The 22,953-nt window shown below is 59.7% G+C and overlaps 1 protein-coding gene across 2 annotated transcripts; it reads right to left on the reverse strand.

Annotated features, from left to right (window-relative positions):
- Positions 1-1,442: 1,442 nt before the first annotated feature.
- Positions 1,443-21,589, reverse strand: TCF7L1 (transcription factor 7 like 1). Of its 2 annotated transcripts, XM_049831101.1 has the most exons (14): positions 21,516-21,589; positions 20,864-20,986; positions 19,746-19,883; positions 19,600-19,660; positions 18,659-18,789; positions 6,602-6,685; positions 6,313-6,445; positions 5,574-5,676; positions 5,191-5,274; positions 4,594-4,737; positions 4,352-4,511; positions 3,011-3,118; positions 2,618-2,678; positions 1,443-2,544 (listed from the first exon to the last, which is right to left on the reverse strand). In XM_049831101.1, exons 2-14 carry the CDS (start codon positions 20,903-20,905, stop codon positions 2,066-2,068), a joined length of 1,728 nt encoding a protein of 575 aa, XP_049687058.1. In that variant the 5' UTR covers positions 20,906-20,986; positions 21,516-21,589; the 3' UTR covers positions 1,443-2,065. The 2 variants fall into 2 exon arrangements, with proteins under 2 accessions (XP_049687058.1, XP_049687057.1); XM_049831100.1 differs by lacking the exons at positions 20,864-20,986; positions 21,516-21,589 and having other exon boundaries at positions 19,746-20,021.
- Between the last annotated feature and the right edge of the window lie 1,364 nt (positions 21,590-22,953).

The following is a 22,953-nucleotide window of genomic DNA, read 5'->3' on the forward strand; positions in this document are numbered from 1 at the left end:
TCCGCTGGGTGGGAGAAGTTGTGCTCCTGCTGGAGGTACCGACACTGTTTGCAGAAGTCATCTGGAGCTTTCACAAGGTTACGTGAGTTAGTGTTTGCCCAGAACGTGTCCCTGGTGCTCATGCAAGGGCTCGAGGCTGTGCTCTTGTCTGCACCCATAGCTGGAGGCATCACTTGGCTGTACTTTTTTGGTAGTTCCGCCCAGCTCCAATATGGAAATAGGAATCCTTGAATCCAGGTGTCATCCACTGGAGTTACAGATGCCAGCATCATCCCATGGCACGCACTTGTCTCACACAACATCTGGTAAACGCGGACGCCGTCTTCCTTAAGGACAAGACACCAAGATGGTCCCTTTTCCCCTCTACCTGCAGACGGACATCTGCTGCTGCTCCAGTTTGCTAAAAATACTTCCCCAGTGGCTTCTCACACCAGCTCAGCACTGGAAAGGAAAAGAGAAATGTCACAACAGGAGGCGAAGACATCATTTATTCCACCAAATGAGCAAAGACACCCACCAAAATGAGAGCCAGAGGGCCAGCAGCCACAGGAAGGGCTCAGCCCATCACCGATAGTGATGGATTGGATGTTGCCCACCACCACGGGCTGGGAGCCTGAGGACACCATGGTCCCCACAGCACAGTACTGGCACAGGTAGAGAGGAGCCAGGCAGGGTCCTGGGAACTGGAAATTAGCCAAGAAATTCAGAAAGAGGAACAAACCAGGACTATAAACACCGCAAATCATTGGGCAGGCGCAGGTCAGAATTAAACCTGCAAAAGAAAATAAAATTGTGACTTCCAACAGGAAAACTTGGAGGTAGGTTTTTTCCTGTTAAAAAACCAGTGAGACAAAGAGTCTTGATTACCTCACGTGTGAAACTGACAGAAAACTTAAGATTGGTTGAAAATCCGCTGGGTGACCCTGGGTTGCTTTTGTGCAGGTCCTTTTTCATCCTAATCTGTCTTCATTCCTGGTTTGGAAGAAGCAGGCACAGGGCATCCTGCAGTTCCTGGCCACGAGACACACACCAGCAACTCGCACTCGTTGGCTTCTCAGGCACCCCCCGACCTGGTTTACCTAATCCCCTGCATCCTGCTGCCTCTCTCTCTCCAGCAAACCGTACACTGCCCACTCGCTCCATCACAGGTTTGTGATGGACACCCCAAAATCACCCTGTACCCATTGATGGAGTCGTCTGGGTGGTGCTTTCAGGCTGGGGCCATGCCTGGCCCCATGCCCCGCGCTGGGGCTGGACCACAGCCCCATCCTGAGATGCTTCCTGGGGCACGGTGACACTGGTGTGGAGAAGGTGGCGATGGGCAAAGGAGCGAGTGCTTCCCCCACTGACCACGCTCACGCAGCAAGTTGCAGCTGTAGTTTTATTTCCTTTTGTGAAAAATAACAGGGTTTCAAGGGGAACCCCCCCCCCCCCCCCCAGGGCTCAGCCCCAGATCCTGCCCACCCCAGCACGACCACGGGAAGGAGCAGGGCCGACGGTGCAGCATCCTCAGGGCAGGATCCGGCTCCTCGCCAGGACAGAGCGAAGGCAATCACCGTGGCTGGGAGCAGAGCCACAGGACGGGAGGACTCGGGAGCGTCCAGAGGCACCGGGTCGGTAGCCGGTGTTTCTGCTCTTGCCTCCAGGACGGAGCGCCGGCCCCAGCTCAATGCCCACCGCATTCGGTGCTGGCACGCCCATGCATGGGAGCACCGGGCCATCAGCAGCACCGTGCCCTGCAGCAGCAACAGGCACTCAGCTCGCGCCCATGGTCAGCTCGCAGGAGACTTCCATCGTCGGCAGCTTGTGGAGGGTTTATTTTCTTTTTTTTTTTTTCCTTTTTTTCGTTTTTTTTTTAATAAAAATGGTCTTTAGGTCGACTGCTGGCAGCAGCTCTGAGCAGAAAGCCCCTTCCTCCAGAGTCTGCTTACAAAAGAGTTCAGAAAGGGTCAAATATTGACCAATAATGGTTTTGGCTGCATTTGAATCTTGATTGTGGCTTCTGCAATGTACAGCAGGGAGGGGACGGATGGGACAGGGCGAGGGGGGGCACGAGTTTTTTCCCTTAGTCAGCAGGTTTGGTGACCAGGGAAAGGGGCTGCGTTTGCAGCACGGCCAGGGCAGCCTGCGGGGACGGGATGGCAGCCGCGAAGGACGGAGGCGAGGCCAGGATTGCCGTGGAGGGCACCGAGGTGAAGGGGATGGGTCTGGAGAGGAGCGAGGGTGGGCTGCCAAGGCTCGAGGAGGAGGAAGAGGAGGAGGAAGAGGAGGAAGAAGAGGAGGAAGAAGAGGAGGTGGCTTTGCCCGAGAGGAAGGCGGCCGAATGCACGGCGAGCTGAGCCCTGGCCTCTGGCTTGGTGGTGAGCGAGAGGGGCTGAGCCTGTTCCGAGTGGGTGGCAGCCGGTGCAGCCGGGGATGCCAGGGCGGCCGACGGCGTGGCGGGCGAATCCAGCATGCTGCCGTGGGAGGACGCGGGGCTGTCGCATGGTTTCTCGGCTGGCAGGTACTGCACGCACGGCTTCTTGCTCTTGGAAGCCAGGGAGCCTGCGAACAACGGAGGACGGCGTGAGCGGCCGAAAGCTGGAGGAGGACGGAGGCTGGCAGGGGGGATACTCACTCTCTGTGTCGTGGCTTTGCTGCTGGGCCAGCTTCTCTCGCTTTCTCTTCTTTTTCTTGCCCTGGAAAATATTATAAAGTCCCTCTGTGGCTTTCTGCCACCAGAGAGCCCTTGGCGGCTGCTTGATGGATGAGAAATGGGGCTGACGGTGTCCCAGAGCAGCTCACGGGGATGCAGGAGCCCCTGACGGCAGCAGAGTATCCCCAGCGACTCAGCACCATCACCCACCGCCCCAGCACCCCAAACACCGACCTCCCCAAGCACAACAAGCAACCTCCCACCAGCCAAACCCAATGGGAGAGGAAACATCCAGGAACCCGGCAAGGGGACAGGAGGGGAAACCTCCTCCCGGCCAGTCCCTGGGGCCATAAGGCTTGTGGGGGCCACACTTACATAGTTGTCCCGCGCCGACCATGTCGGGTAGAGCTGTGAGTGCAGCTGCCGCTCTTTCCGTGCGAGCTCATAGTACTTCGCTTGCTCCTCCCGCGACAGTGAGTGCCACTGCAGGGGGGAGAAGAGACCACGCTGCAAACCCCAAAGCCACGCTGGGAACCCCGAAGCCACACTAGAAGCCCCAAAGCCCCGCTGCAAACCCCAAAGCCCCGCTAGGAGCCCCAAAGCCCCGCTGCAAACTCCAAAGCCCCGCTGGGAACCCCAAAGCCCCACTGCAAACCCCAAAGCCATGCTGCAAACCCCAAAGCCCCGCTAGGAGCCCCAAAGCCCAGCTGCAAACTCCAAAGCCATGCTGGGAACCCCGAAGCCACGCTAGAAGCCCCAAAGCCATGCTGCAAACCCCAAAGCCATGCTGCAAACCCCAAAGCCCCGCTAGGAGCCCCAAAGCCCCGCTGCAAACTCCAAAGCCCCGCTGCAAACTCCAAAGCCATGCTGGGAACCCCGAAGCCCCGCTGCAAACCCCAAAGCCACGCTGCAAACCCCAAAGCCCCGCTAGGAGCCCCAAAGCCCAGCTGCAAACTCCAAAGCCCCGCTGGGAACCCCAAAGCCATGCTGCAAACCCCAAAGCCCCGCTAGGAGCCCCAAAGCCCAGCTGCAAACTCCAAAGCCACGCTGGGAACCCCGAAGCCACGCTAGAAGCCCCAAAGCCACGCTAGAAGCCCCAAAGCCACGCTGCAAACACCAAAGCCACGCTGCAAACCCCAAAAAGCCCCGCTAGGAGCCCCAAAGCCCCGCTGCAAACTCCAAAGCCCCGCTGGGAACCCCAAAGCCCCGCTGGGAACCCCAAAGCCATGCTGCAAACCCCAAAAAGCCCCACTAGGAGCCCCAAAGCCCCGCTGCAAACTCCAAAGCCCCGCTGCAAACTCCAAAGCCATGCTGGGAACCCCGAAGCCCCGCTGCAAACCCCAAAGCCCCGCTAGGAGCCCCAAAGCCCTGCTAGGAGCCCCAAAGCCCCGCTGCAAACTCCAAAGCCACGCTGGGAACCCCGAAGCCCCGCTGGGAACCCCAAAGCCATGCTGCAAACCCCAAAGCCCCGCTAGGAGCCCCAAAGCCACGCTGCTGGCCTGGAGGACACGCTGCCCTGGGCCTGCAGAGCTCCCAGCCCTCCCTGTCCTGTTGCCACCTGGGTTCCCACCAGCTCCCTGGGATCTCCTGGGCTGGCAATGCCCCAGGTCAAGGGACCCAGCCGTGGGGAGAGGTAAAGGGGGCTGAAAGCCATTTTAAGGTCACAAACGGGGCAGCATGTAGGCACAAAGCTAATGCCAAGGGCGATGCCCATACCCGTCTGCCCAGAATCTGGTTGATGGCAGCGCTCTCCTTCAGCGTGCACTCAGCCACCACCTTGGCCCTCATCTCCTTCATGTACAACATGAAGGCGTTAAGCGGCTTCTTGATGTGGGGTTTCTTCTCCTCCTCCTTCTTCACAGTGACAGGGGATTTCCTGCAACGAGCGGGACGGTGGGTCAGGACCTGCACTGCACCGTGCAGGGCACCCAGAGGATGAGCTCCTGTCGCCCACTCACGAGTTGCCTCCGGGGCTGACGTTGGGCTGGGTGGGTTCCTGCTTCACAATGGGTGAGACGATGGTCGGGTGCGGGATGCCCGAGGGGTGCAGCCCGTGGGTGGGTGGTGGGACCATGTGCGGGGAGAAACGGCTGGACATCAAACTGCAGCAGAGGGAGTGGGAAGAGAAGGCTCATCAGCTCCCCATGGGCACCAACAGCCCCCGGGTTCTACCCCAAACCCTCCTGAGAACCTCCTGGGTTAAGGAACCACCAGCCTCAACCCAGTTGGGGGTCTGGTTTTACACTGGATCCTGCCCCAGCTTGGGCAGGACAGTAACATGGACCCAACTTAAGCCATTCCCTGACCCTACAGGATTTCACTTTTTCCCCACCCATGGGGACCATCCGCACCCTCCTGGGGGTATTTTTGGCTGAGGAGGCCACCACAACCCCCTGGGACTGGTCTGTGCCCATGCAGAGCAGGGTCTCCCCAGGAGCACCCACTGCTGACGCTGCTGCAGGGCTGAGTCAGCATCAGCTTCAAGCAAGTGGCCAAAAACCCGCTGCCAGCTCTGGGACACCCAAGGAGGGTCCCTCATTCCTGCCAATACCCACCTGGACATGGAGGCGTTCATGGCGAGGGCGGGATATGGGTGCCGAAAGCCGCCGGGTGGGATGGAGTACACGGGCTGTCCTTGCCTGCAAAAGCACAAGCTTTAGTGGGAAAAAAAATCTCTCCCCAATTCACAGGGGCCCTTGGACTGGTCTCCAGCCGATCTCCATCCTGATGATTCCCACTATGGCCAGCGGTGGGGAACCCCTCCCTTCCCAGACCCCACATGAGCCCTCAGCATCCCACTGAGCTCACAGGGAAAAAAGTGGATAAAGTGGGAAGAGGAGGAGGGTCTCAGAGGGATGCGGAGCTCACGGGACCTGCCCGGGAACAGGGACGCAGAGGTGGGAGCGAGCCCCTGGCCCAGGGTCAAGCCCATCCTTACTGCGGCACAAGCCAGCCCAGCGGGTGTGGGATCTGGCCCACGGCTCCTGGCGACAGTGGGTAATAGGGGGGCAGCTCGGACGGGTGCGGCGGCCGTGGGATTCCTGCAGACGAAGGGGAACTGGTGTTAAAACATGGACATGGCAGCCTCTGAGCGCTCTGTTGACCTCCGAGCACCTTGTCTGCCTCCGAGCACCCCCATCTTCCCCCAAGTACCCCCCTCTTTGCGTGCTCCATCTTCCTCTGAGCACCCTGTCTGCCTCTGAATACACGGTCTCCCTTCAAGCATCCCACCTCCCTCTGAGCACTCCGTCTCCCTCCGAGCGTTCTGTCTCCCTCCCAGCACCCCATTTCCTCCCCAGCAACCCATCTCTCTCCAGGTATCCCATCTGCTGCCAAGCATCTCATCTCCCTCTGAGCACCCCATCTCTCTCCCAGCACCCATCTGCCCATCTGGAGCACAGGGAGAGGATGCTAAGACAACCATAACGGAGACCTGGCGGGATACCCATGCACCCCAACCAAAGCTGTGACCAGGTGAGGACCCATCCCTGGCCACCGGCTGCATCCCCTTCCCACCACGCAGGGACCAGGCTGTGAAAACCATTCGGCAAGCAAAGGGACCGTCCAACGGAGAGCACCCCATTCCCAGCATGGCACCGATACTGTCACGGTCCCTTTGCTCAACTGAACACGTCCCAGCTTGGCCGATGCTGTGTCCCCCCTGTCCCCGTGCTCACCCGTCTTTGGGTCAATCTCCGGTGAGAGGTGGCCGGGTGGCGAGCCCGGTGAGAAGTGGTCGTTGCTGTAGGTGATGAGTGGCGTCAGTGGGTGCATGTGATGGGCGTGCTGCACCACCGGGACCTTGTTTGACTGCGGGGCAGCAAGGGAGAGCACATGGGAGGGTGAAACAATGGCCACCCCCCCAAAAAAACCACCCCCATGGGCATCGTATCAGCATGACGGGTGGCCAAAGTGGGGTTTTCCCCCAAGAAACCCATCACCCCCGTGGGACTTGGCTGCTCTTACCAAATGCGCGGGCGAGGGCGAGCGGCTGTCCTTCAGCGTGGCGCCAGCGGGCACGTCCAGCAGCGGCCACTTCATCTGCAGGTACTGCAGGAGAGCCGGGCTGATGCCCTCTGCCAGCCCTGAAACACCTCCCCCAGCCCCAAAACACCCCTTGGCCCCGAAACATCCCCCCAGCCCCAGCTGCATGCTCGGCTGGGGACACCCCAACCCACGGAGGACGCCATGGGCTGGTGGCAAAGGGGTTTTGGGGGCACACAGGGCTGTTTTCAGCCCTATATGCCCCTACAGACCCCATAAATGGTGCAAAGCCCCAAATCCTAAATCCCAAATCCTTGCTCCAAATAGTGCAAAACCCCAAATCCCAAATCTCTGTCCTAAATGGTGCAAAGCCCCAGATCCTAAATCCCAAGTCACTGCCCCAAAATGGTGCTGTCTTGCTGGGGACCCCCGAGCTCCCACATTCTCTCCCCACAATTCCCAACCCGCCTGCACCGATGCTGCCTTACCCTACCCCAAAACCAGACTTTTTGGGACGTGGTGATGCCTGACGCGAGCTGCAATCGCCTGTGGGGCTCAGCCTCGGTGTGGTCCCCATGCCAGGGGGTGCCCTCCCTGTCCCCGGTCCTCAGAGTACCAGCACCAACCCTGAATTACTGGAGTGCAAGAAACCAGCCCCATATTGCAACAAGGGGTGGAGGGGGGGAAATATGGGCCTTTTGGGGAGGCTTTTCCCCCTCCCTGGGTTAAACTTTACTTCGACACACGGGTTTGTCTCCTTGGCACTAGACATAAGCAGCCCCTGAAAGAAAGGTGCTTTGTGTTGTGTTTTTCGGCAGAGGGGGGCCGGAGGCATTTCCCGGCAGACGGCGGGAGGGAGGCGCATCCCGCGAGATGCCGGGGCTGGGGAATGTGGCCTGGACGGGCTGCAGCTGCGTGTAGGAATTTCCCTGCTGCCATACAAACCTTCCTGATCTGAAGCAGCTGGAAGGAAAACCCAGAGAGGAGCTGCAGGGAGCGTTAACCCTTCCACGGCTGGACAGATGCATCCCTGCCTGCATTGCCTCCTGCAGCCCCCAAAAGTGTCCTGTATCCTCCTCCCGCATCACCTCCCACTTTCCCCCAGTCTCCAGCACCCCCTCCTGCATCTCCAGTATCCCCCCTGCATCCCTTCCTGCACCCCCCATCCCCTCCAACATCTCCCCTACCTCCCCTCCTGCATAGCTAGTACACCCCCAGCCTCCATTCTGCATCTCCTCCTGCACCTCCAGTATCCCCCCCTTTATCTCCAGTGTCCCTCCTACATCTCCAGTAGCCAGCCTCCTGCATTTCCAGTATCTTCCCCCCTCCATCTCCAGTATCCCCCCCTCCACCTCCAGCACTTCTTCCAGCATCCCCCTAGCACCCCCCATCCTGCCAGCACTTGGACCTGCACCTCTGGGTAAGCTACAACCTCACCAACGCATCCCAGCAGCCCGGCAAAGCCAGGTGAAGACACGGCACTGCCTGCCAGGGCGTGCTGGGAGCCCACGAGCCATGGGGACGATCCCGCTGGCAAACCCGGGCCACCCAGCACTGCCACAAAGGCACTGCAGGAAACCCCACTGGTCGCAGCATGGTCCTGACAAAGCCCGAGATGAGGGTTTCCCAGGACCCAACTGTTCCCACAGCCACCGGCACAGGGGATCCCCCCAAAAATCTGCTTCGCTGCCTAAACCAGGCACCCCAAGCCTCATCCCCATCCCACACACAGGGATGCTCCAGCATCCCGGTCCCCATGCCTCTGCGCACTCTCCCCAGGGAAATTTTTGGCACTACTAGGATAAGAGTGGCAAGAGGGACCCATCAGTGCCGGGGAGCCATAACCAGACCCAGCCCTTGGCCGCTCCTCCGAAGGCCAGTCGCGGAGGAGGCAGGGAGCCAGGGTGCTGTGCGCGCTCGGAGCACGCTTGGTATGCAAGCGGCCCCGTGACCCATGCGGGCTCGCGCCGTGACCTGCCACACACCCTGTGCTCCCCGGTACAGTAGGAGCCGTTTCCTGAAGCGCTGGCTTTGATGCATCTTCCAAATCTGGGTGATCAAAGCTGCCGGGCTGCGGCGGGGAAGCCCCGGGGTCTGGCTGCCGTACAACTCCGGGCTGGTTCCAAACAGCCGAGCGCCGTCACTGCCGCACCACGCGCCACCAAAGCTGCAGCGTCGTGTGGACGGGGAGAGGGTTTCGGCTAGAGATGCTCCCGGGCTGGATGCAGTGGCATCCGCAGCTGGGGTGATGCCTGAGGTGCCCCGGCATCCCCATGGCCATAGTGGGGTGATGTACAAGGCACCTTGACATCCCCGTGGCCATGCCAGTGTGATGCAGGGGATGCCCCAACATCCCCACGGCTGCACCGGGGCAACACACAAGATATCCCGACGTCTCCACAATGGTACACAGGGCAACGCATGAGATGCCCAGAGCATCCCCATAGCTGTGCTTGGGTGACACACAAGATGTCCTGACACCCGCACAACCATGCCTGGGGTGAGGCGCAAGGTGACACACAGGACACCCCAACATCCCCATGGCTGTACCAAGCCAACGCATGAGATGCCCAGAGCGTCCCCACGGCTGTGCTTGGCTGACGCACGAGATGTCCCGACACCCCCACGACCACGCCTGGGGTGAGGCACGAGATGCCTGGAGCATCTCTCCAGCCACACCAAGGTGACGCATGGGACATCCCAACCTCCCCGTGGCCATACCAGTCCAAGATACCCTGAGCATCCCCATGGCTGCTCTGGGACAACACACGAGATATCTCAACATCCCCATGACCGTGCCCAGAGTGATACATGAGATGCCCTGAGCATCCCTGTAGCCACGCTCGGATGCTGTGCGAGGTGCCCTGCCACCCCTACCACCACACCAGGCCACCGCCGCACGCAGTCCCTTGCCATCCCTGGGGCCGTGCCGGGGCAAGGCAGGAGATGCCCCCCGCATCCCCGATGGGCGCCTTCGGCTCCGCCTCGCCGTCCCCTGCCCACTGCCCCCATCACAAAGGGGGCTTTCTCGTCTATTCTGTAAGCGGAGAAGCCGCTGGGGGACGGCGGCTGGGGAAAGGCCGGGTATATAAAAGGCTGCTTCTCATTTTGAAGCTGTTTCAGGAGGCCGGGGAGGGGAGAGGAAGGGGGGGACCCTTTCAAAATATACAAAGAGGGGGGGAGCTGGCGAACGGTTCAGTGGTAATGTGGAAAAATGAAGCCCCCCCCCTTCCCCTCGGCCCCAGCCTGGACACAGCTCCCACTGTACCACCACGTGCGGGAACTGCGCGCGAGCGGCAGATTGGAGCTATTAAAAAAAAAAAAAAGAAGAAGAAAATAGTTGAAAATCGGTCACATTCCAGAGAGATTAGAGCAAGTTCTGGTTCCTCGTTACCAGCCACCCCCCAATTAAAAGCAGGGAGTTAACCCCTTCCCTGCCAGAGCGGTAGGACCACAATGAAGCCTCCTGTCCATCTGTCCATCCCCTCCCTGGGGTGGGGTGAGCCCTCGCCGGTGGCCGCCCTGTGGCCCCAGCAGCTGGAGGAAGGGGTGGTGGCGGTGGCATGCCAGGGGCCGGCGTGCCGGGGCAGGGGGGGTCGTGCCGTGTGGCGGCAGTGGCGGCGTTTCGCCTCCACGCTCAAGGAGGAGAGGCAAACGCCGTGGGATCCCCTAATACCCAATTAGGGGCTTTAATGAGCGGATTTCCTCTCCTCTTCCGCACACGGGACTCAATCCTGGCTGAGATGTTTTCCCTGGGAAGAGGGAAAAGTGCTGCTGGAAAAAGTCCCGGCTGGCAGCAGGGCTGGCGCTGTGTGTCCCAGCATCTCATGGCCTGGCATAAAATGTCCCACTGTTGTGCGTCCCAGCGTGGCATGTCCCAGCATCGTGTGTCCTGACATTGTATGTCCTGACATCATGTGTCCAGGTGTCGTGTGTCCCAGTGTTGCATGTCCCAGCATCTCATGTCCCAGGATTGCATATCCCAGTGTTGCACGTCCAAGGCGTCGTATGTCCCAGGATTGCATATCCCAGCATTGTGTGTCCTGGTGTTGCATGTCAAAGCATCTCAAGTCCTGGACTTCCATGCCCTGGCATCACATGTCCCAGTGTTGCGTGTCCCAGTGTTGCATCTCCCAGCATCGCACATCCCAGGATTGCACATCCCAGCATTGCCGGTCCTGGTGTTACACCTCCAGGCACTGCCTGTCCTCCTGACGTTGCACATCCCAACATTGCCCGTCCCAACGTCACTTGTCCTGATGTTGCACGTCCCAGTGAGATGGCATGGGGTCGCAGCGTGCTCCTCTCTGCTGGACTCAAAGGCTCAGGCTTGGCAACCATCAGCCTCTCATTTTGGGAGAGAAAAGGTCTGTTTGGGACCCAAGCTGCCACTTTTCCAGGTAAAACACTACCGGCAGGTAGTGTTTCCACTGGGGGTGGAAAGCCTCCACGCTGGCTTTTCCCTTTGCCTGCGCATGCTCCAGCCCAGAGATGACCCTGCAGGAATCACCGGTGCCGGCAAGAAGATCCACGCGATGCCGGCAGCCGGCCACTTCATCCCTATCCCAAAAAAACCCATGGGTGAGCTGGAAAACATCCAGAGAAGCATGCCGTTGGCACATCCCTGCTTGTCCATCCCTCCCATGCCACCTCCATCCCTGGGAGCAGCCTGGGGCAGGTGGTGGGGGACGATGACCCCAAATCGCCTGTCCCCACACCATCCCCTTTTCCAGCCTGAATTCCCAGGGCTTTGCAAAGCCTCTGGGCTTGGCAAGCCTGAACGTAGCCCCGCCGCAGCCCCCACCGAGCCCCCCCAGTCATCCTCACTCCCAGCCTGTTTACACAGCTGCAGGATAACTGACAGCTCGCCCTTCCCCCTCCCGCCTCCACTCCAGCCCTTTTTCCCCAAAATACATCCCAAAACCTTGTCGGGGGAGAAGGGAAAGGCCAAGCATTGGGACAGCAAATGGGGTTTTGCGGGATGTTTAACGAAAATCTTTGCCCGGGTATTGGATGCTGCGGTCCTGCAGCATCCCAAGATCCTAGCACTGAGCAGCATCACTGGCTCATTTAGGATAAAATCAGCCAAATTTGGCTCCTAACAGCTTAGGGGGTCAAAGAGAGATGTGATTTTTGCAGGAATGGGTATTCTAGGCTCAATGCTTTGTCTGATTTGATAAAACTCTGTGCCTGGGAGCAAAAAGCTGGAAAATTCCCAAATCTTCCCCGACAGGAGGTCTTGGGGCTGCAAACCCGGAGCTGCTGTGAAGGAGGTTTTTGGTGCAAAGCGAGATGGGGGGAAAAGAGGAAGAAGAGGGGAGGGAAGGGGGGGGAGAAGAGGGGGGGAGAAGAGGGGGGGAGAAGAGGGGGAAAAAGGGTGGGAAAGGGGGAAAAAGTTCTTTCTCAATCACGGGACATGGAAAGCGAGTGCCACTTAGGGGGAAAAGGAAAGTGAACGGATCGGCGATATACCAGCCGCGGGGATTTTTGTCCCCGTGGAACTGGAAATGAACGCAGTGAAGGGGCCGGAAAGAAATGGAAAGAGAGGACTCAGTTTCTCGTCTTCCTGTGCTGGGTATCGGGTGTCCTTCGAGCTGAAATAAATCATCTTAATGCCAAAGAAAAGGAGGGAAAATCAAATAGCATCCCGGCCCCGCACAGCCCATCTCCTGTCCCGCATGCCCGCGCGGGGAGCCGCTGCGTTCCGCTTCCCCGCGGATAATTAGGGAGGGAGAAATCCCAATTACAGCTGGGATTTACAGCCCAAGAAACAAGCCGTAAATCCTCACCGCCCCCCCGTCACTGCCTCACTCCCCTCCAAGCTGCTTCCCAGCCAAATAATCTCCTCCAGATGTTGGCCGCGAACGCCAGGACGGCAGTTTCCAGCAGGGACGAGACCTTTTGGGGGGTCTCCTACATCCCCGCATCCCACCAAGGCAAACCCCCAAAATATCCAGTGGGGTTATTTCTTTTCCCAGGGGTTTGGGGTTTTTAAAGTGCTACAAAGGGGCAATGTGGGGCACAATGCTGCATCTTGGGTTGTCCCAATGGCTCGCAATGTCCCCTCCTGGCACTCCTAGGGAGACACAAGGCAGGCAAAGGCCATCCCTGGCGGGGACACCAGTTTGGGGGTGGGAATGGGTGCAGCACTGGGAATTCACAAGCCCTGGATAAAGGATGTTCAACCATTCACATGATGCAGCCTAAATCCCTCAGTCAGCGGCACACTGACACTGGCACAAACTGGGTGGGAAATAGCAACAGCACCAGGATGGGAAACCAGAAAAAGTAGCTGGGAGCTGAAAAATAACCCCCCCAAAACCCCATTTGGGATGAGCTTGGAGAGGCGGCGCTTAAAGCTGCCCTTATCTCGAGCCACAGATCCCCGTGTCACCGCACCAGGGATGCCGGTTGGCATCTGCTAAACAGCTTGGCCCCGGCCATGGCTCCACAGAGGAAGGTGGTGAGAGGAAAGGCGAGATGGGAGGGATGGAAGGAAGCGGGATGAGGCTTGCAGGGGCTGGAGCGATGCCAGGATGCTGGCCAAGCCAGCTCCTGGGCAGCCTGTGGGTGCAGCCTCATCCCAAAGTGATCTTGGCAGAGGGATGCCCTGAGCATCCCTCGCCTGTGGCCGCCCTGAGCACCCCTCAGCTATGGGTACCCCGAGCATCACTCAGCCACGGGCACCCCGAGCGTCCCTTGCCTGTGGGCAGCCCAAGCATCCTTCAGCCATAGGCACCCCGAGCACCCCTCACCCGTGGGTACCCCAAGCATCCCTTGTGCGCACACCCAGCTGCTAAGCAAGACAAGATCGGTGCAAGCCGGGACCCCCAACCGCCAGCAGTTCCCTCCCTGCTCCCCAAACCTGGCGGCAACAAGTTTTCCCCGCTGCCCCGAGGCTTTTGTCTGCAGCTTTCAGCTCCCGTCCATCACGCTGAATGGCTCCATTCATCCCGCATTCAGGCGACGGCTGCATCCGCGCCGGGGGGATCCCAGCGGGTGCAAAGGGCTCATCCCCGCCCCGGTAAAAAAAAAATCCCACCGGCTCCGAACCTCCCCCCCAGAGCATCCCCGGTTTCAGGGAGACGCAAGAGGCGATGCCTGGATGGGGAGCGTGTTTTAACAGTGCTCAAAGCCCCCGGGTGGACTTTGGCACATGTAAAATGTTTAAGATCCTATCCAAGGTACAGGGACGACAATAAAAGTTGCTGGAAGCCATGCTGCCACAGAAATTTGGGACAAAGAGGGTCCCGTTGCCCTGCCGTGCCCCCACCAGCCACAAACTCCATGATTCTGGGGGCTGACACCTCCGGAGACGCATCTCTGCATCCTGCCGGGCAACGCTGCCCCCAGGCTCGTGGGAGCACCAAGAAGGTCCTGTACTCCCCCCAGCAGCACCCATGGGACACTGGGGGGGGTCCTGTACCCCCCCACCCTCTGGCAGGACCCGTGGGACATCTGCTTTTCTGGCCTCACAGCCTGCCGACCTCCCCGGCCCCTGCCGTGGCTCTGGGTGGGATTCCCGGGGCTCAGGGATTCCCGGGGTGCACACACAGGGTGACATTGCTGCCAAAATCCACCCCAAAATGCAAAGCAAGCCATGAAGCCGCACAACACCATCAACCCTTCCTTCCTCCTCTCTGGGGTACCACCACCCATCCCATCACACACCAACCCATCCCGTCTCCCCCCAAAACACCCTCAAACCCCACGACGAGCGTGGAAAGATGGGACACAGCGCGAGCCCGACCTCCCCCCTGCCCTTAACCCTCCTATTTCTCTGGCCGGGATGCGCCGGGCGCTTCTCTCTGGGTTCCTCTTTCCCTCACTCCCGCCAGCGACTTCAAGGAAGAAAAACTAATGAAAAGCAGCTGCTCAGAATACCAGAAAGATGATGAATGCGCGTTAAGTCCCCTTAACAAAACCAGGTCTTATGAGAGTCGCCCGGAGCGCTTACTTCATTGCTTTAATTTGGGAATCGTGTTGGAAAAGGGAGGGAGGAGGGAGAAGTTGGGGGGGGTAGTGGAAACGTCCTGTAGGTCTCATTTAGCGCCCCCCCCCCCAAAAACCCAGGGTAATTAGCCGAATAGCATAATTAAGGAGGAGACATAAAGGGGCCATTGTGTGCAAAGGCTCAACAGGCAGGAGCACCTCGGAGTGGGGAAACTGAGGCATGGGGAGGGTTTGCTGCCGGCAAGGATGTGATCAGCCCAGCAGCTGCAGGGGGTGAGATGAAGAAGCCAAAAAGTGTGAAAAATCCTTTTTTTCTTAATATTTTCCAGGTGGGCAAGGAAGCCCGCCCTGCTGGGGGGGAATCCCAAATAAACCAGCAAATCTCACAGAGGTGCCCGGACCTCAACCGGCAAATGACGAACCGGCGCGGTTAGAGGATGCTGAGCACTGAGCGAGCCCCACAGCCGAAAAAATCCACCCCCACATCCCAACACCTCCATCCTGCATCCCGACGAGCGCATGCCAAAACCCTCCCTGCTCAGCCAGAGCCGCCGCCGGAGCCTCCGGCAAGACCCGCCCGGTTTTCGGAGCAACCCTTTTTCTTGCCAAAAATCTGTATTTTAATCATTTTTCTTGGCAGCCACGCATTTAAGAGGATATATTTTCTTTTGCAGACAGATATGCCTCTGTATTGCAGCCCACGCGGGGATCGCGAGCTCATCTCAGGAACGGGGGGAAAAAAAAAAAAAGCCAAAACAAGCCCAGGTTATGGGGGTTTTTTCTGATTTATTTTGGGACCACAACCCACCAATGTGTATTAATTACACCAGCATGCATTAATTACACCAGCATGGCATCATTGCGGGGCACAGGGAGCTGTTTGGGTGCCTTGGCTGAATTTCCATGCCTGAGGAATGTTCAGGTTTATTTAAATACTCACCTCCAGACTCAAATTCCTGGGGTTAAACTGCCTTTTTGGGGGGAAATAATGACAACCCCGTGCGAGGTTTTTCTCATCCGCTAATGCGTGGTCTCGCCTTCGCCTCCCTGGCAGTGCTGTGCCTGGTTTGGGGATGCCGAGTGGCCAGTTCCCATCCTGTCCCTCCCTGAGCCAGAGGAGGATGCCGGGGTGTGATTTTGCCCCAGTACGGTTCCAGCTTGTTCTGGGCTTGGGATAAAAGACAGCTCTGAATGATGCTGATGGAATGGATCTGGCACAGCAGCAGCAGGGGTTTGCATCCGTCCAGCTCATGGTGCGGTGCCGGTGCATACCCAGAGCTTTTTCTTTCCATCCCGCCCTGGGTACCTTCGTATTTTTGGGAATCGTGGCTCCATGATCCCAGGGAACTAAACTCAGCCTTGGGGGTCCCCAATTCCCAATTCTCGGTGCACCCGTGGGGAAAACCAGGCTAAAACACTGCTCCGAACAGCAATGCCACCATTAGACCCTGCCAAATTCCTCCGCTGGCTTAGAGAAGCCCCCAAAAATACCACCCTGGCCAGGAATTGCCAGAAAAGAGACACTGGGGTGGGGACACCCCAAATTTCAGGGTCCCATTTGGAAATACCACAGGTGATATTGGAGCAAAGTGAATTAATCCAGACGAATGGCAGGAGCATCCCATTGCTTCAGTGCCTGGCAGCTTTGCACAGGTATGGAGGTGATTATTCTGGTTCAGGGCGCGTGAAGGCATCACTTTTCCAGATTTATAAATACTTTGGAGCAGAGAGATGCAAGAGCCCTGGCTACCCTGTCTGTTACTCCAAAACAAGTCCTCCAGTGGTTTCACCGCTGCCGGGTCCAACACCTGCATCCACGGGCATGTCCAGCCCTGGCATCCTTCACCCTCCCAGGCTGCCTCCTCAGAGCATCTCCTGGGCACAGAGATTATTTGCCTTTTGGGTTTTTTTCCCCCAAAATCTTCCTTTTTCACGCAGCAGAGTCACGTAGTTCAATCTGTGGCAGCCCGGCTGAGGGATGGCAAGGATGCCACAGTCACCAGGATGGCCAGATCCTGTGGATCAGCCCATTTCCTCCAGTGGCTGGGGGGAAAAAAAGAAGGAAACAGGAAAAAAAGCTCCCAGGTCTGCTCGGTGGCCTCCCGCCTCCTACCACCTCTGCGCTTCACGTGTTGGGTCTTGTCTTGAAGCCTCCCTGGCTGAGGGCAGGCGGCGGATTTGTCGGTGCAGAGCTCAGTGCCCTTGGGCGATGCTGTCGTGCAGGGATCCTGCACCCAGCCAGATCCAGTATGGGATCAAGGATGCTGTGCCTGGCCAGATCCAGTACGGGATCAAGGATGCTGCGCCTGGCTGGAGCTGGTACGCGATTGAGGATGCTGCGCCCGGCCAGATCCGGTACGGGATTGAGGATGCTGCGTACGGCTGGACCCCATCCAGGCTCACCGGCATGATGATGTCCTGGGATCCAGGGGATCCCTGCGCTGCCGCTCCGGTGGGAGCTCGTGGAAAAGGGGGGTGGGGTTCTGCTGACCGGCACAGAGCTCAGACGCTTTCATTGCACAAGTGGCTGCAGGATATGGCAGGGCCTCACCCTGCTCCAGCGGCACAGCAAAAGTTGGCTCCAAGAGACCTCCCAGTCGCATCGAGACATTCCATGTGCCCGCAAAGTCCTCCCAACACCCCAAGTTTGCCCCCAACGCGACACTCCTCACTTGCTCGGCGCCCCAGGCTCAGCTCCACACAGAAACACCCCAATCTGGCAGGATTTGGCCCCAATGCGGGGCTTTCCCATCCCCACTCATCCCTCCAGCCCTTCTCCAGGCACATCATCAGCCCGGGTCTAAAACTGGGATGCGATATCAGATCCTCTCCCAGCCCCTTTTAATTAATCCCCCTTTCTGGGATTCATTAAATCATTGTTAGTGGCCGTTTTCTATGAATCCCAACCCCAGTCCCTTTTAGTTATTCCTTATTCCTTGCCACTATTTGGGATCGTGGCCAGTTGTGCATCATCTCCAAACCATAGTAATACCAAAAGTGACAAATTGGGAATATAACCTTTATCCAGCACCCAGCTGCCAGCCAAACACAGGAATATTAATATAATCCACCAGCCAGGGCCTCCCTGCCCTCCCCAGCCCGGGATTTACGCTCGACAGCCATTCAAACCAGTTGCTTCCAATAAAGCAAAAGCAAGAGAACCCCCAAAATACAGAAAGCTCCCCGCACGATGCTACCAAAAAGCAGGATCCCAGCCGGCGAGCCCATGCTGGGGATTTTAAGCCATTTTAATTGCAACAACTTTTGCCATCCTATATATATTCCATATGGCAACTCAGCTTTCTATAGAGCCCGGGCAAATAACGTGCTTACAACCATCAGGTGTCACCACCGCAGCTCCGGCACGAGAAACACACCCAAAAAAACCACAAGCACGGCGCGATGCTCTGGCCCGGGATGCGGTGGGTACCACAGCCGGGCACCGCATCCCTCCCGGGGCCAGGAAAGAACCCCCCGGCGATGTCATCAGGGGTACCGGGACGGGAAACTGAGGCAGGTAAGGGATGTGTATGGAACAGGTTATGTTCCTAAAATAGGTTTATATTTGTAAAAGCAGTCTGTATTTCTAAAACCAGTCTGTATTTCCGGACTAGGTTTATGATTCTGGACCAGGTTGGTGTTTGGGATGGTTTGGGTGTAGAGGGATGCTGTGGAGGTGGTGGGGGTGTCAATCCCACTCGCTTTTGTGCCCCCACCCTCACCCCCCCATCTAAAGCTCGCTCAATTTGCTTAATCAGTTTTCTAAACGCCAAAGGAGGGACAGACAATGTCAGCCCATTAAGAGCTTTAAAAAGTCGAAGGGAGCCCTTTTTAAATGAGAAAAGCTGCACAGCTCAGGGTCAGGTTTCGGGGCTGGGTGCCCGGGGCGAGGACCGCCTCCCCCCCAAATTCCCCCCCCCACCCCCACCGGGGTGCAGTCCCCAGGCAAAGTGAACCAAATATTTTTTGGTCCCCTTATTAGGGGAATAAACCTAACTTCTTCCTTTTTTTTTGTTAGCATCAGGCAGTTGCCTTCCTTCGGGACAGGGTGTGAGGATGGGGTGGGTAGGTCGGGGGGGCACTTACGGTGCGGGCGCCGCCGGGGGAGAGGGCTCCGTTGGCGAGGTAGGGGCTGCCCAGCTCGGGGAGCATCAGGAAGGGGTAGCCGGGGTAGGGGGGGCCCTTAAAAAACCCCCCATCTTGCTGTCGTCTGACCACTGGGGAGACAAGGGGGGGGGGGGGTCAGGAGGCGGCGGGGCGGGGGATGATCCCACGGGGCGGGGGGGGGGCCGTGGAGGGGGGTCATGGGTAGGTCCCTCCCGGGGTGCTCAGGTCCCTGGGGCGGGTCCTTGCTTCTTTTGGGGGGGTCCCAGCTGCGGGGGGGGGGGGGGGTCCCAGCGCCCATTCCTCCGGGAGGGTGGTGCCGGTTGCAGAGGCAGGGGGCATCACGGGTCTGAGCCCCCAACTTGGGGGGGGAGTATAGCTCCCTCTGGGGGTGCCCAAGTCCCTTGGGGGTGTCCTTGGTCCTTCTGGGGGGGTCCCAGCTGCGGGGAGGCTGCGGTGCCCACGGGAGGGGGGTCCCGGTTGCAGAGGGGCGGGGGTCTGAGCTGGCGGCGGGGGGGGGTGTCCCGGGACCCGTCGCCCCCGGGGGAGGGCATACCGGCTGCATGGGGGGTCCCGGGGGGGGGGGGGCAGTTCCTCGGGGGGGGGGGAGGGCGGGACCTGGGGCCGGTGGGGGCCAGGCTCACCGCGGGGGGGGAGGTCGGGACCGGTTCCTCCGGTGGGTGGGAGGAGGACACTGGGGAGGGGGGGAGGACACGGAAAAGGGGGGGAAAGAACACGGGGGGGGGACGACGACGAGACGGAGGGGGGGAGGGACACGGCACGGGGGGGGTCCCGCCCGCAACCGGGGGCGGAAACAAAGAAGTTGCGAAGTGTCGGATGGTCCCGGGGGGATGCGGCGGGGACCAGGGGCTGGAGCGGGGAAGGCGGGGGGAGGCGGGGGGGCCCAGGAGCGGAGCCGGTACCTTCTGCCAAATAGTCCCGCGGCTTCTGGAAACTTTCCCGGGGCTGCGGGGGCCGCTCCGCCTGCGGGGAGAGGGGGGGTGAGCGGGGCCGGGCGGGGGTCGCGTCGCCCCACTCCTTCCCTCCGCCATCCCCCCCCGGCACTCACCTCGGTATCGGAGCCGGAGCCGGAGCCGGTGCCGGTGCCGCGGTTCTCGGTCTCGCTGACCAAGGAGGATTTGAGCTCGTCCAGGTCCCCGTGGGCCGAACCGCGCCCCGCGCCCTTGTCCTGCTCCTCTCCCTCGTCCTGGAAGGCGATGAGCTCGTCGGGGGCCCCCAAGTCGTCCCCCCCCGCCGGTTCCAACTGCGGCATGGTGGGGGTCCGGCCCCGCCGCCCCCCTCCTCCGCCGCCGCCGCCGCCGCCGCCGCCCGGGAGGGTCGGGAATGCGCGGGGCGGCGGGGGGAGGAGGAGCCCGGCTGCAAACCGACACCGCGGGGCAGGGCAGGGCGATCGCACCGCCCCGCCGCCCGCCACCGGCTCCGCCGACCGGCCCGGCCCGGCCCCGCTCGGCGGGGATCGGGCCCCCGCCGTCCGCCCGGAGCTCGCCGGGAGTCAGCCGGCGGCGTGCGCCCGCCGCCTCCGGGCGAGTCCCCGGTGCGTCCTGGGGTCCCCGTCCCACACGGGGCACCCCCCCGCCCCGTCCCGGCCGGGTCGCCCTCCCCCCAGCCCATCTGGGGTCCCCCCGGCCTGTCCGGGACCCCCATCCCTTCCAGGGACCCCCATCCCATCCAGGGTTCCCCCCCCATTCAGGTCCCGTCCCCCCCCATCCAGGGTCCCCCCTGTCCCGTCCTGGTTCCCCCCATCTCCCATCCAGGACCCCCATCCCGTCCAGGTTCTCTCCCCCCCCCCCCATCCTATCCTGGGTCCCCCCATCCCACCCTGGTTCCCCCATCCTGTCCAGCGCCTCCCCATCGCGGTGCTCCCCAACCCATCTGAGCCCCCCATCCCACCCAGGGTCCCCCCAATCAGATCCAGAGTGCCCTCTCCCATCTGGGTGTCTCCATCCCACCCAGGACACTCCATCCCACGTGGGTACCCCCTTCTTCCTTAGGTTGTCCCTACCTTCCCCCATCCTCTTCAGGTGCCCCCATCCTCTGAGGGTGCCCCTATCCAATTTGGGTGCCTCCATGTAACAGGATAACCCCCCCACCCGGGGTGACCCTGTCCCTCCAGGGTAGCCCCATCCCACTGAGGTGACCCCATCCCACCCATGTGTCCCACTGTACCTGAGCGTCCCCAGTCTGCCTGGGTGTCCCCCTCACCCACATCAGCGGGATTCTCAGAGAGGGGTCCCCACCCCACACCGAGAGCAGGATGCTAGGGTCCCATCACAGCAGCTCCAAGCCAGCCTGGAAGACAGACCCATTGGAAAACCCTTTACCCCACCTTTTATCTCACAGGGCGAGCTCGTTCCCCCATGATGGGAACACACAACTGGGACGGGTGCTCACCCTGCAGCCCATCACCCAAGAGGGTGCTGGGATGGCACCAAACGGGGCTTCATCCAGCATCTCCAAGCAATTGCCTTCATCCCATCCCATCCCCTACAGCCTGACCGTGAACCCCAACCTCCAGCTGCACTTGCCACCTCCCCGTTTCACCGGACACTGGGGGGAACAGTCCCCAAATCCTGGGTCCCTGGGACCACAAACTTCTCCCCACCCCTCCCTGCTGGGCCAGCAGCCCCTTGCTCTGCTCCACAAAGGTTCTTCAGTTGCTTTGCCTGAAATACTTCATGAAAAGGCTTTTGTAACATCTAAATAACTGGTGACCCCGGTCCCCCCGTGCCCAAGTTTCTCAAGGAACAGCGAGAGGCAGCTGCAGGGTATCAGGCTGGCTGGCCCTTCCCAGCTCCCAGTCCTCCAGATGTTTTATTACCCTGCTTTTAATTAACATTTCCATCCATGTGCTGAATGGGGAGTTCACATCTGCCCCTTCTCAGGCAGCTCTTTGCTCTGTCTTTAAGGGTAGATGCGGTGAGGACAGCCCTTCCATGCAGGGTCTGGATGTGTCTGGGGGACCGCATGAACCCCGGGCTGCTAAAAAATATAAATAACCACTTAAAGCGTTATTTTCCCCAACATTCTCCCAGCTGGCAGATAAAAAATGTGCAGCACAAGTCCACGAAGGAGCGAGGAGGTGGCTGGTTCCTGGCACGGGGCACGTGGAGGGTAACCTTCCCATACTGCCCAGCGCTCCCTATGTGACCCCCAACTTTGCAGGACCCCAAGCAAAAACACAGGAGTGCTGCAGGTTTGGGGTCTTTCCCAACATTTTTTGCATGTCCTAGAAACCCAGGAGAGCCTCTACGATGGGTTTGAAGGTCGCCATCAGAAGGCAACTGGTGCTCTGGAGGCAAAACCTCATTGCAACTCATTTCCCAAGAGGTTCCGGAGACACCCCCTGCCCCATTAAGCAATAATTAAGAGCATCCTGGCTGGGCAGGTGGGATGGGACATCCATGAGATGTAGGGGACAATGGTGGGATGGGAGGTCCATGAGATGGAGGAGACAATGGCAGGGTAGAGCCCTTCAAAACCATCTCACGCGATGTGTTGTTGCTGCGCAGCCCAAACCAAAAAGTAATTACGGGCACTTACGTGTGCCTCTAGGTCAGATCCCATCACCTGGCCTTTGCCCCAGCATGTCCTGGTGTTAAAAGCTGCTGGGATCCTGGCAACGGTGTCCCGAAGGTGCCACGAGGCGGGGGGTGGCGAGGGGAGCAGAGGGCGGGAGACCCAGGGAAGATAACGTTGGAAAAATGAGTCTCTGGAGCAGGGACAGTGAGGAAGAGCCGGGGGCAATGCTGCTGCAGATGGAGTGGTTGGAAATGAGTCTGGCCAGCAAGGTGCTGCAGCTGAGGGGGGTGTAAGGTGTGACCATCGGACACCGTGGGACCATCAGACACCCCGGGACTCTCAGCCACCTCGGGACCCTCCAACCACCCCAGGAGCCTCAGCTGCTCCAGGATCCTTGGCCACCCCAGGACCTTCAGCCACCCTGGGATCCTTGGACAAGCCATGACGCTCGGCCACCCCATGAACACTCTGGGACCCTTGGCAGCCCTCTCAGGACTCCCCCAGGACCTACAGCCACCTCAGGTCCCTTGGCCGTCCCAGGACTCTCAGCCACGCTGAGACCCTTGGCCACCCCAGGACCCTCGATCACCCATTCACCATCTCCCACCCCCATCCCACCCCCCCAGACTCCCTTTTCCCCTGAGGGCTGGGGAGATGGTGTAGGGGTGACACACATCCCCATCCCCCCCCCGAGCCAAAGCCTGAAGCCCCAAGGAGACAAATCCCGGCACATCACC

Source organism: Accipiter gentilis, chromosome 28, assembly GCF_929443795.1.
Source record: "Accipiter gentilis chromosome 28, bAccGen1.1, whole genome shotgun sequence".
NCBI lineage: Eukaryota > Metazoa > Chordata > Aves > Accipitriformes > Accipitridae > Astur > Astur gentilis.